Here is a 12,066-nt window from a genome sequence, read left to right as displayed (position 1 = left end):
TGCTTCATAAGAAAAAAGAAAAGGGAAAAAAAGGGCAACACTTTCTTATGGTGGAAGATGAATTAATTCACTACAGCTGATACTGCTGTATCTCTTTCCAGACAGCAGCAGGGTGAACAGAATGTGTCTGGGTGGGTTTTAGCTTTTAATGTCCTTTGGGCTCTTCGCAGACACCTCTTGTCACCAATATCACTGATGCTCAGTGGATGGGTTCCAATCCACTGGGTGGTTATAATCACCCTCTGTAGAGTCCTCCTGTCCTGAGCAGTACAAATCACATTTTTTATTTTTCTAGTCAATATGCTCCTCTGTAAAAGGCATAAAGCTTATAGATCTTATGGATGATGTCACAGTTTATGTTTTACACTTATTTGGCTGATTGGCAGGTAATATTTTAAGCTTTAAGTATTATTGTGGTGGACTGACAATGTGGGCATGGTGACTTCAATTTTGAATATGTATTCAATAAATTGCATCATGTTAGAGTTGATCTAGAGTGAACTTACCAGATGTGGTTTACGCATCATGCCAATATTCTGCTCATCACTTCTTACCTTAACTCTCTGTGTGCCCCAGGTACAAAGTGACACAGGTGGAGCTGTTTGCCCTGCTGTGTCGTCTGGCAGATGAGCTGCTCTTCCGCCAGATCTCCTGGATCAAGAAGCTGCCATTCTTCTGCGAACTCTCCATAGAGGACTACACCTGCCTGCTGAGCTCCACCTGGCAGGAGCTCATCCTGCTCTCCTGCCTCACCATCTACAGTTCCCAGATTTTTGGAGACCTGGCTGACGTCACCGCCAAGTACACGCCGTCTGACGACGAGCTGCAGGGGTGAGTGGCAGGACTTATTTTTTTAGTAGAGCTTCCTTTGGTTGTTTTATTGCCCAAATTCATTGCGAGACCTAACCCTCTACAGTTAGTTTGTTACCATCAAACAAAGAACACTGGTAAAGTACGACTTTACTGGAGGTGCCTTTTAAATCCTTAAAGTTGAACTGAGAAATATTTTATATAAACAAGATGTGAGAGGAGTCACAGCGTTTTAGCATCATTAGCTCAGAAAAGATGAAGAGAAACAGGGTGATAGTCAGAGCTTAATGTAATACATATATAAAACAAAACAAACAAGCCTGGTCACAATAAATAGAATAAAAAACTTAAAGTTATGGTGTTTGAATAAGTGTAATAACCAAATGTGTCAGGGGAAATCTGGAAGCTAAAATAGAGCCATAACCCAAACAAATGCTAATGTTGCTCTTTTTCTTTTCAACTCATTGAGTTTTTCCAGGACTCTCCTGTAAAAATACAAGGCGACTAGACAGGAGAAACGCTACTGGCTCATCAAGAAAGCAGCACACTCTCATTGAAAACAATTATCCTTCTGATCAGAAAATAAAAGTTAATAAAGCTTTAGATGTTTGTGAGCGGCCTAACATAATCCACAAACCATTAACACAACAATGTGGCAGCTATCCACATAGTAATGTTTGCGTTTTGGAAGAATGACTTAAGAAATGACTCTCATTCATGTGTTGGTAATATCTCACCTACAGTGACTCATATTGCCTCCTACCCCTCTTTTGACGAAGCTATCACACCATTAACATCCACCAGACATTACACCCTAGATTTGCCTCGCCAACTCTATATTATAAGAAAAAAGGGGGATATCAGGATCTAAATGTTCCTCACTGCAACAACAATCCTCTAGAGAGACGAGACGTTCCACTCTGTGAGTTTGATAGCTTTCCTCACAACAGCAGAGAAAGTATTGTTGTTGGATGAGGGCCAGTGAAGTGGTCCGTGAACAGGAGGACTCCTCAGGACAGAGCTGTGGCTAGCACCGTCTGCGTGTGAAATACATGCGTGTCCCACGCTTGGTAGAAAAGGATGTGTGGGGGTTTGGATCTGTGTAAATCAGACGGGAATTATCTGACCTCATGACAAACATTCTCCTAATATACGGTGCTGTTCTGCTGCTTCGGTCAATTTGCCTGTAGTTTAAGAGAGAATATCTGATTTACAGTGGCAGCACTGAAGTTTGCGAGCGAGATTGGAACTGTGAGAACCAGAGAGACAGGGAATTGAGCTTTGATAAGTGGAATTAAACTGTGAATCTTTCTAAATCCTTCAGAAAGCTGTGGGATTAGCAAGACGTTTGATGAGCACTTTTTACATGTGACGTATTCCCTCCCTAATTTTCGCCTTGTTCATTGAAGCATAGAAGCTTAAGATAATGAGGCTGGAGGGTTTTTTATTTGACGGTGGATTTTAATGTGAACATGTGGACAGTAAACCTACTAAAACTCTGCTTTGTTTGGACAAGAGCTTCAAATGGTATAAGCCCTAACCCTCTGAGGACATTATTATGTTATTGTATATGGTTTCCACGGCTACATCTTTCCAGTATTATTGACAGGTCTGTGTCTGATTCCACAGCTTCAGCGAGGATGGTATGGAGGTGATGGAGAGGTTGATATATCTGTTTCGCAAGTTCCACCAGTTGAAGATCAGTAACGAGGAGTATGCCTGCATGAAAGCCATCAACTTCCTCAACCAAGGTAACATCAGCAGCTCTGCTATTACTGAGCTGAAGCCTTCCTCAACCCTGTCGTATTCCCCTCACAACTTTCCACTTTCATTTGTTTCTCCTAAGATATCAGAGGACTGTCCAACATCTCCCAGCTGGAGCAGCTCAACAAGCGCTACTGGTATGTGTGTCAGGACTACACTGAGTATAAGTACCCGCACCAGCCCAAACGCTTCCCTGAGATCATGATGTGTCTCCCGGAGATCCGCTGCATCGCAGGTAAGGCCTCAAAGCTCAGTATACTACAATGGTCCTTAGTGCAAGGTGTAATGATGCTGCTAATTTAAGAGCTGTATTCTTGTTGCAAATTCTAAGAATGCTATGGTTCTAAGGCTGGGTTAGAACCAACAAGGATTCATCTAATCTAGATTAGTCCTTAATAGAGTTTAGCAAAACTAGGTTTAGAATTTCTAAATTAAGTGGAGCTCTGTTACACAGTTAAAACCTCACCTTCGATTGGTAAACCCGTATTTAAATCAAAATGAAATAGCGATATCGAGCTCCCGATATGCATTCTTGCTTAAAAATAGAAAATAAAAAACTGACAACAGCACAGCGAGGCAACAACCTTTTTCAAAGTCAGGAAAAAAAGAGTCTTCCTGTTTTCAAGAGAGAAACTCTGCAGCAGCGTCATAAAACTCTGCTGGGTTTTCATCCAGCTTTTTTTATCTCAAAAAGGCAGCCATTTTAAAAGTTCATCCTCCTTCTGTGTCGGTTTAAAGGAAATACTTGGGCACATTTTAAATGAGAATTTTAAGTTTTGGTGCAACAGAATCAAATTGAATCTAAGTTTAGAGTAAAAACTAAACTAAAGTTTAGAGAGAGATTTGAAGTCAATCTTTCCTAATATAAAATCTTTAAATTTTAAAGATTGGTTCAACTTGACTTAAAGTTAAACCACGATATAATCTGTTTAAAAAAAAATCCTTGTTGGTGCAACGCATCCTTGATGTTATTAGAATTGTCATATGCTGTACCACCCTAAATCAAAATTCATCTGTGATCTTTCCTACTGCAGCTTGTATTCATAGTTTGTGTCCATTAATTAATGCATTCATTGTCAAATAGTGGCCATATCTACCTCATTTGCCCAGAGAGCAAGGCTTTTAGTTTAGATTAGAGATGCAATTTATTTCCAGCATTTATTTTAGAAGTTTATTTTAGCAAGAATGTTTTACAGTTATCAGGATCAATTCAGTATAAAGAAAACTGGATGCAATCTTCCTCATCATGGAACCATAGAACCAGCACTTTAGTGTTTCCTTTAACTCTGCCTCCCAGCCTCGGTCAACATCGTTCTCATTTACATGAGCAGAGGAAGGAAAATAACTCTAAATTCAGCTATTATTGCTATACATTTTTTTTATTGCACAACTTTAAGGACCAAATTATTTAAATAAGGGCTATTCTTGGGTTTATACTGGGAATTTAATTTATTTAAAAATGATCTGCAAATTTACAGAAATCTCCTTCCCAATGTAGGACTATGGAGAAAAGAATTTTTTGGCCCCATGGCATCATTTGATGAACTCGGAAGATGTAATTCCAGCGTTTGGCCACTATGTAAAATTAGCTTCACAGCCTGGTGCTCTTCCTGGGGGCTTGATTTGAGCTCACCACTCTGAGTTTACTACTTTAAAGGATACACTCCATTCATTTCGATTCCTTGGATGTCTTTTTTGTTTGGTTTGTTGTTAGGTTACTGTCTATAAAACTCAACACTTCTGCACTGATGTTTCACACTGAAAACCTTCCAACAGTTCAAAGTCATGATCCCTCCCTGTTCGGTTTGGCTTTTAATTTGAAAGATCTGCAGGATTGTTGAGTTTCAACATTTTCACATCAAGCACAAAACATGAAACAAAAAAACAAATCAGGGAGTGAAAAACAGTATTCTATTAAAAAGAGAGTATGATATGACTCATTGCATTAATTCTAAGGGAGTAAATGTGAAAATGTCCTTTTAAGAGGCTAAGCTAAGCCAAGTTAAGCTAACCCTATCTTGTTTGCAGGGAAGCTGGTGAATGTCCCTCTGGAGCAGCTCCCCCTCTTGTTCAAAGCAGTCTTGCACTCCTGCAAATCCAGCCTGACCAGCTACAGGACCGGCCCGTCACCCTGCGTGACCACCTCCGCCGGAAACTAGACCCGACCCCCGAGTCGAGGGACTGGTCTCCCCTCTTGTGAATGTGACAAGCAGCTAGTTTGTTTTTTGTAACTTTTTCTTTATATATTTATTACACGACAGAGCTGAATGTATGCTGATTTACACTGTGCACATGCTTCTGTACAAAACAAATGCTCGTAGATGCATTGGTCTTTGGAGTTTACAAGTGTGTATCCGGTTTGCTCAATGTGTCAGTGTTGCTATTGTTAGAGCTAGACTTTAAAAGAGTTTATTTTATTCAGACGGGGGCGGATAGACACATGTGACGAGTGTTTTGAGACTACCTCAGGAAAATGTTGTTGCTATTTTCAGGTACCTTTTCTTTCTGTTAAAGAGAGAGTTGCCCAGTTTAAAACCAAATCCCTGTGGATGCTTTGGCACCTCAATCACAGACTGAATGTTCAAAGGAGCTGCATAAATCAAAAAATTTAAAACAGTGTTTTGTTGCACTGAAAATGCAAACGTGATAAGCAAAATGCAGCTACTTTATCTGCATGGACTCTCAGACATCCTGCTAATGGGAGGCGGTCTTGTCAAGTTAACATTCCATGGGTTAAGGTGACAGTTGTTGGATTTGTGGGATCGTCATTGAAAAGAGTTTACGGGTATTTTTTACAATCATAGACTGGGGATGTGAGGCTTTATTGCAGGGGAAGGATAGTTAGGTTTGGTGTTTTAGTTTAATTGTTTTTCTTTTTTGACCAAAGTGTTATGCAATGCTTTTTTCAAACACCCATTGATGGGTAGGGGGCCGATGGCTCCCCCAAAAAAAGTTTCTTATCGATGAAGGATCAGGATGAGAAATGAATCAATCTGTGTCCGTGGGGAGAACCCTCTGCTGGACAGACAAGTACGTTGCCAGATGTCATTGTAAATGCTGCTAAACATGCACACAGCCTTGTGCACACTATATGCATAGAGCAGATGTGATGATTGATTTTCCCTCTGCTTCTTGTCAGATGGCTTGTTTGTTTGGGCTCTGCCGCCTTCAGGCCCAGAACCTTGATGCAGTGTTAGCCTGCTCTTAACACACCATCACCTAAATTTAAGGTCCATGTTTAATCTAAGATGAGACATAAAATCTGGCGTTTATTTAGAACAAACTAGAACCTGAAAGAACCACCTGGTGTTTTGAGCAGCGAGAGATTTTCATGGGTCAAAATGATATGTGACTGACCTACTAGAACCAACTGACAACTGTATTCAATTCTGAACAGAATCCCTGAATAGAAACCGAATAAACCTGAGTCGACAAAAAGTGGTCAACACTCGGTGTTTGCTGCCTCCTGTTCATTGGAAGCTGCGAGGCTAGTTCTGTTAGCTTATCCTGCTCCAAAGCGGTTGGGGAAACCCCACATTATAACCAATTTGCCCTTTCAAACGTTTCATTGGTTGTGTCATGCCAGTTTTAGAGGAACTTGCACTGTTTTCAGGTCTTGTCAGGTCCAATCATAATTTTGCACAGACCCAAGACCAGTAACAGTTTGAGTCGGACCTGTCCCACATCGTGAGGGGTTTAGAAAGTGTGCACCTGAACTTGGTTCAGGTCTGGTCCTCATGCTTTACTGACCAAACCATTATTTCTTTTCTGAACTGGCTAATAGAAAGTTTGTGGATTATCACTTTAGGGATGAATTCAGTGTGATTGATCCGGACCATGTCTCCATGAATCCAGGCTAGGTTTAGAGAATTTAGGTGACTTACCTCTGGTTTGTGTACCCTCTGTGACAGATATGCACATTGTTTAAAAGAAGCCATAGAAAATGGTCTTTATTTTTGAAGTATGAGATGATCATTTCAAACCGCTTGAAGTGTCTTCTTGGATTCCTCAAGTGTTTGGCCGTTTCATGATGTACGAACAATTTGAAATGCAGACAAAATGCAGTCCTCGCAATGACTCTTTTTTTTGCACACAACGGTGAGGCTCGGAAACCTTGACCTTTGACCTCGGCCACTGCCCACCCAGTGTGTTCCTCTCTCTCAGGTCCCTGCCGACCTGAAACTAAACAGGGTAAAGTGAGTGTTATGTATTGAATTCAGGAGTTCCTCAGTGACCATACTGATGTACTTGTAGTATTAGTAGACATAGGTTCCAGGACATTGTAGGTCCGCTGTAGAAGTGTTTTTCTTTTCCACTTTATTTCCCTCAAGGTCTCTCCCCCCCCTCCCCCCATTCAGTGAAAGTGGATGTAATTTGAAGATGAGACATGCAGTGTGGATTTTTCTCTTGGCATTTGATGACGGGCGGAGAGAGAAGCGGTGGCATCTTCAGAATGTCGTGGCTCTCTGTCCTGTTCCCATCAAACTGCCTGTGTATAGCCTTAACACCAACAGTCCAATGCAGTGTTCCTTTTTCAAATGTTTGATTTAGCCTCTTTTCATCTTTTGATTTTTATACATTTTCATGTACCTTTGTAGTTATGAAGTGAATGTTTTGGGTTTTTGTTGTTTTTCATGTGTTCATTGTCTATTTTTTTGGGAGTGGGGGGTGAAGTGAGTGAAGACAACCCCTATCATTTTTCTAAGGCTTAAATGAATTCTTGACTTTTTTTGGATTTTTATTAACTCATTCCCTTGTCTACTGTATTTTATGGAAAAAGTATTATTCAGGTGGTGTCAGCCCCATTTTATATGAACAATACTGACAATTCAGAGCCTTTTATGTATTATTTGAATCATTTTACAATGCAACTGTGATGCTTTGGAGCCCTTTCTAGTTCCAAAGCTGAATGAAATTACTCATTTTCTACCACCAGGATTCTGAGAGCAGCTAAGATGCCTGTGCTGAGAATATTCTCTCCATTTCGTAAAATATGCATCACTCATCACAAAGGCTTCTGAGGTTAAAGCGAAATTTCAGCTACATTACAAAGAACATACAATAGTTTCTCACTTACCAAGCAGTTAAGATTTTAGTTTTATTTGTCCAGGTTTTAAAATTCCTGACACCTCCGCAAAACAAGAGGAAGGTGAATGGAATTTAGTTTGTTTTGGGTGGACCTCAAAATCTAAGAATGTAAAACCACAACTGTCGAACAGCCAGATAAAACTAAAGGTGAGTGAGAAAATGTGTGTTTTTGACATATTGGTGAACTCAACCTTAGAACCAAATAATCTCAGGGATATGTACTTTTATGCAACAAAAGTCTGAGTTATGTATCATTAAAGGAAAAAAACGTAATCCTTTACCACTGCTGAGTAACCGCTACAATCGAGTTTCATAGAAGATTTTTCTAAAATGATTATCAGAGCAAGGGCTTTTTTCTAGAGCTGCCATTTGCACCAATGTTTAACAATCCACCTATTTGCACAGAAACAGTCTGCTGATACTTTGAACTGTTGCAGAAAGGTTCAGGGTGGCCAACAACAGTCACTTCATCTCAAAGTTACTCCAGGAATGCACTGAACATCACAGACTGCTGAGATCTGACAGTGGAAGAGGATCTGAAGGGAGATTTCTTTTAATGTAGCAGCAAATTATATCAATACGGGCCTCTGCTCATCAACATAAAATACATCTCACCACTTCTACCTTACTGCCACTCTGACTTCCTGTCATATTTTGATACAGGTGCTGAAGAAAGTGTTTTTTATTTTCTGTATTTGTATTTTTTTGCAGACAAGAGATATGTTATACATTTGCAATTTCTGTACTGAAACTACCTTTTTATTTGTCATCATGTTGCTTTCTTTCAATAGAAGATATTTTTGTCTTATTTATTGGTTTCATTGCACCAATGTTCTGTTATTTTGTGTCTCTTTTTTCACTCAGTGACCTCTCAGATTTATATACACTCTGTTTTCTTCCTCTTTTTTTAATTAGTAGTAAACATGTTGCCTCATAATCCTCTCTACCTCAGACTCACCTAGTATTTTCTCTGAGAACAGTAAGAACACTCTTACTCTCTCCTTTCAGGGATCCTCTGGCTCCTTTTTTTTTTTTTTTTTTTTTTTTTTTTTTTTTTTTTTTTTTTTTTTTTTTTTTTTGGGCTTTGTTTCATGTTAAACTAGCGTCATCTTTATTTTACTTATGCCCTGTTATCATGAATCCAATACCAATGATGAAAGAATGTCAATGACAGAGTCAGCGTACTGATTAAGCATTCACATGATGCATTCTTGCTGCAGTTAACCAGTGCTTTATTTTCCTGTGTTGACCTTTTTGGAATACGTTTTGTTATCTTGTGAATGGCTGTTTGCCGTGTACACTAAATTCACCACATCATCATATGACGCTGTTTTTCCATTGTGCTCCCTGATAGTTGTTTATCGGTTGAAGGTAACAGTGGAACTATATCATATCGGTGTCCGTCAATGCATCTCCTGATCGATTATCAACCAGAGACTGTAATTGTGGTCAAAGTGACATCTCCTTGTGTTTACATGCTTTTTGACGCTGTGGCGCGCGACTTTACACCGACTTCTGCAGTGTTATCACTGGGGTTGGACTCATATGGCTTTAGAATAGAAGCTGCCAGCCTTACTTACTGATATGGAATGGCATGACACCCAACAATAGGGGAATCTTAGACACAGCTCTGCCTTTGAACTAAATTCCTGGGTCTTATTTGCATACATGCAAAAATAAGATCCAAGTTGTAAAAAAAAAAAAGCATGATTTTAGAGGTTAAGCAGACCAAGTGCAGCTGCATTCTGGGAGGAACCATCGTCCATCTTTCCTATAAAAGGCCAGTACAGGCAAACCAACATGAGTCCAGCCCTAGCACTGTAACACTGTTAGAGCCCTGAAAAAAAGATAAGAACTGGAGCACAAAGTTATGGAAGAGCTTGTAATACAGTGCAGCAACTAACACTGAGTTGTTTCTGCTAGTAAAAGACTAGAAAAATCTTTACATATCTCAGGGAAGAAATAGATTTACACACTGTCTTCAGCTGTGAACAGACACTTGAAATGTGTTTCTCTTCAGAAATCTCTTGTCTGCTCCTGTTACTTTAACTACCTGTGAAGAATGTGATCCATTACGTGTTAAAAGCATGTTTAGAATGTGTTAGGACTTGAAACCAAATAAATGTGAACGTTATGCAAGTGTACACAGACCCATCCTCCATTTTCTTTACACTCCGAGATTGGGGGTACGTAGAAACTGATGTGATAATGACGTCTATATAGCCAGTGATGCTGAGCTCATTGGTGGATAACCAGGCAGAGGGTGTCAAGTTTTCAAGCTGAGTGGACGTGTTTGTCCCTGACCTGTAGCTAAGTGCACTCCAGTGGGTTTTTCATTTTAAGATAAATTCAGAATCATAAAAATACACACAAAAAGTGTGTTTCCGCCTGTTGGCTACTGATCTGTTTTAAACCTGCCAAATTAACAAATTCACTCTGTGATGGCGACAAGATTAACAAGTTGCTGTTATTTCATCAAATGCACACATTTAATACAGAAAAGCAATAAGCATCTCACTTGCAAAAGAAGTCTGTAGCTGTTTTCTTTAAATAATCTGCAGTTTTCCCTGATATGAAAACCTTGTATATTCAACCATAACATATCTGAATTTAATCTAAACTTACTTTATTTATATCCTTTGAAATTACTATTTCATTGGCCGTCTTGTGGCAAAAAATATTCACATTATTAAAATACATGCTATGCTGTATTTACATGCTATGTCTATATGATTTATATATATATATTTATATATATATTTATAATATATATATATATATATATATATATAAATAAATAAAACAGTTTCAAGTCTCTGCTATTTCCAACAGACTTGCAATGGTCAATGTGTTTCTTATAGTCAACAAATACCATTAAAAGACCAAAACTAACAGTGACTTTATACTGACAAGTATTGTATGTTTCAAAGCCTGATGAGTCTTCTTCCTCTGTGCCATTGAGCTCCATTGTTGTCCAAAAACTGTTGAACACGCATCAATGAACTACACTGTTTCACTGGGTGCAACAGAACACCTAAAAGATGTGAAAGATATTATCACCCAACGTCACACAACTGTAACGTCTACCAATAGTAAAAATAGGCAGTATTAAACTGGATTGAAAGTAAAGAGGCAGTGCATTGGATGGTTTTCATTCACAGTCCAGGATCAAGGCTAGGATTTATTAAAGCTACCTTTACAGACTCTTAGTTGATAAATGGGATTCAATTAATATCTCTGTCTTTGCTTTCAGATTAGATTATTTACTCAAAGTGACTAATGATAAAAATCAATAGACATCTATTGACCAATAACACCGTTACTGCACACAGCATTCTGGATGGATTGGTGACTCTTGAAACATACAGCACATAAATAAATGAAACGGTTTTGGAGTTGGTGAGATTAACCTCATACTGGGGGCCCCTTATGAAATAGTTTGCTTTCCGGGTAAACACTCTTATTTGCATGGTTAGATGAGAAGATTGTTACTTTAATATTTTCAAGTAACTGTGCATGTCCTTTACCCTCAGTTTAACCACAGCATGTCATTTTTACACTGTGGTCTCTGTTCGTATGAAACAAGATCTAATGTGTTAATTCAATTCAAACCAGGGGAGTTATAAACCTCACGAAAATGTGAAATACTCTCCTGCGAATAATATGCATTAAAAGTGAATTCATTTGCAACACTTTTTTCAATAAAAGGTTAAATGAACAATCCAATGGATTTGTGCGGGTAGAGGACCAACTAGCAGGTTCCTATTGATACAGAGCAGCATCTGACAGTCTGTCGGAGGTAAAGTGTTGCTGAGCCTGAGATACTGTTTGTTTTTAGTCAATGTGAGGAGTGGATCTGGTCTGCACTGCCTTTGTTAAGATTGAAAGGAGTAATACAGTTTGCCGTCTTGGTTTGTACTATGAGAACTCTCTGTGGTTGTTGACTTTGATGTCTTATTGAATATGTCCGTGATTGGTTGATACCTTTATTTACACTGCGAAAGCTCCCAAAAAACGCCCTTAATGCTAAATTAACTACCCAGCAGCTGGCTGTAGCTTGATATTTATTGAGAAGATATAAAGGTGGTTGACCTTCTTCTCTAACTCTCGGAAGGAAAGTGAATAAAGACATTTCCAAAAATGACAAATTATTCCTTTAAACCACTGTTGTGTGATGTGTTCAGTTTTTACTAAGTGAGATAATGTCCGACCCGAACTTTGCTGTCAGCTATCATTTGATTAGACACAGGAGTCTGGAAATATTTAAACACAAAACTGAAATTGCAAAAGTATTAATACTCAATTTTGTAGTAATTGCCATTCTGAATAGAGGCTGCATCTATTTTCTTTTTTTCTATAAATTTTATGACGTACAAGCGATCAACTCTATGTCTTGGTTGAAAG

The 12,066-nt window shown here is 38.8% G+C and overlaps 1 protein-coding gene across 1 annotated transcript in view; it reads left to right on the top strand.

Moving 5' to 3' along the window:
- nr6a1a (nuclear receptor subfamily 6, group A, member 1a) overlaps positions 1 to 8,679 on the top strand; it is an 81,193-nt gene extending 72,514 nt beyond the window's left edge. The window contains exons 8-11 of the mRNA XM_054611481.1: positions 577 to 831; positions 2,440 to 2,561; positions 2,657 to 2,809; positions 4,603 to 8,679. Of these exons, the coding sequence (XP_054467456.1) occupies positions 577 to 831; positions 2,440 to 2,561; positions 2,657 to 2,809; positions 4,603 to 4,733 (661 nt within the window). The 3' untranslated portion in view covers positions 4,734 to 8,679. The remainder of the gene's footprint in view (positions 1 to 576; positions 832 to 2,439; positions 2,562 to 2,656; positions 2,810 to 4,602) is intronic.
- The last annotated feature ends 3,387 nt before the right edge of the window (positions 8,680 to 12,066 follow it).

The sequence above is a fragment of the Anoplopoma fimbria genome, chromosome 13 (assembly GCF_027596085.1).
Source record: "Anoplopoma fimbria isolate UVic2021 breed Golden Eagle Sablefish chromosome 13, Afim_UVic_2022, whole genome shotgun sequence".
Classification (NCBI taxonomy): Eukaryota; Metazoa; Chordata; class Actinopteri; order Perciformes; family Anoplopomatidae; genus Anoplopoma; species Anoplopoma fimbria.
Note: the sequence above shows the minus strand (reverse complement) of the source record. Positions and strands in the feature narration are given on the sequence as shown.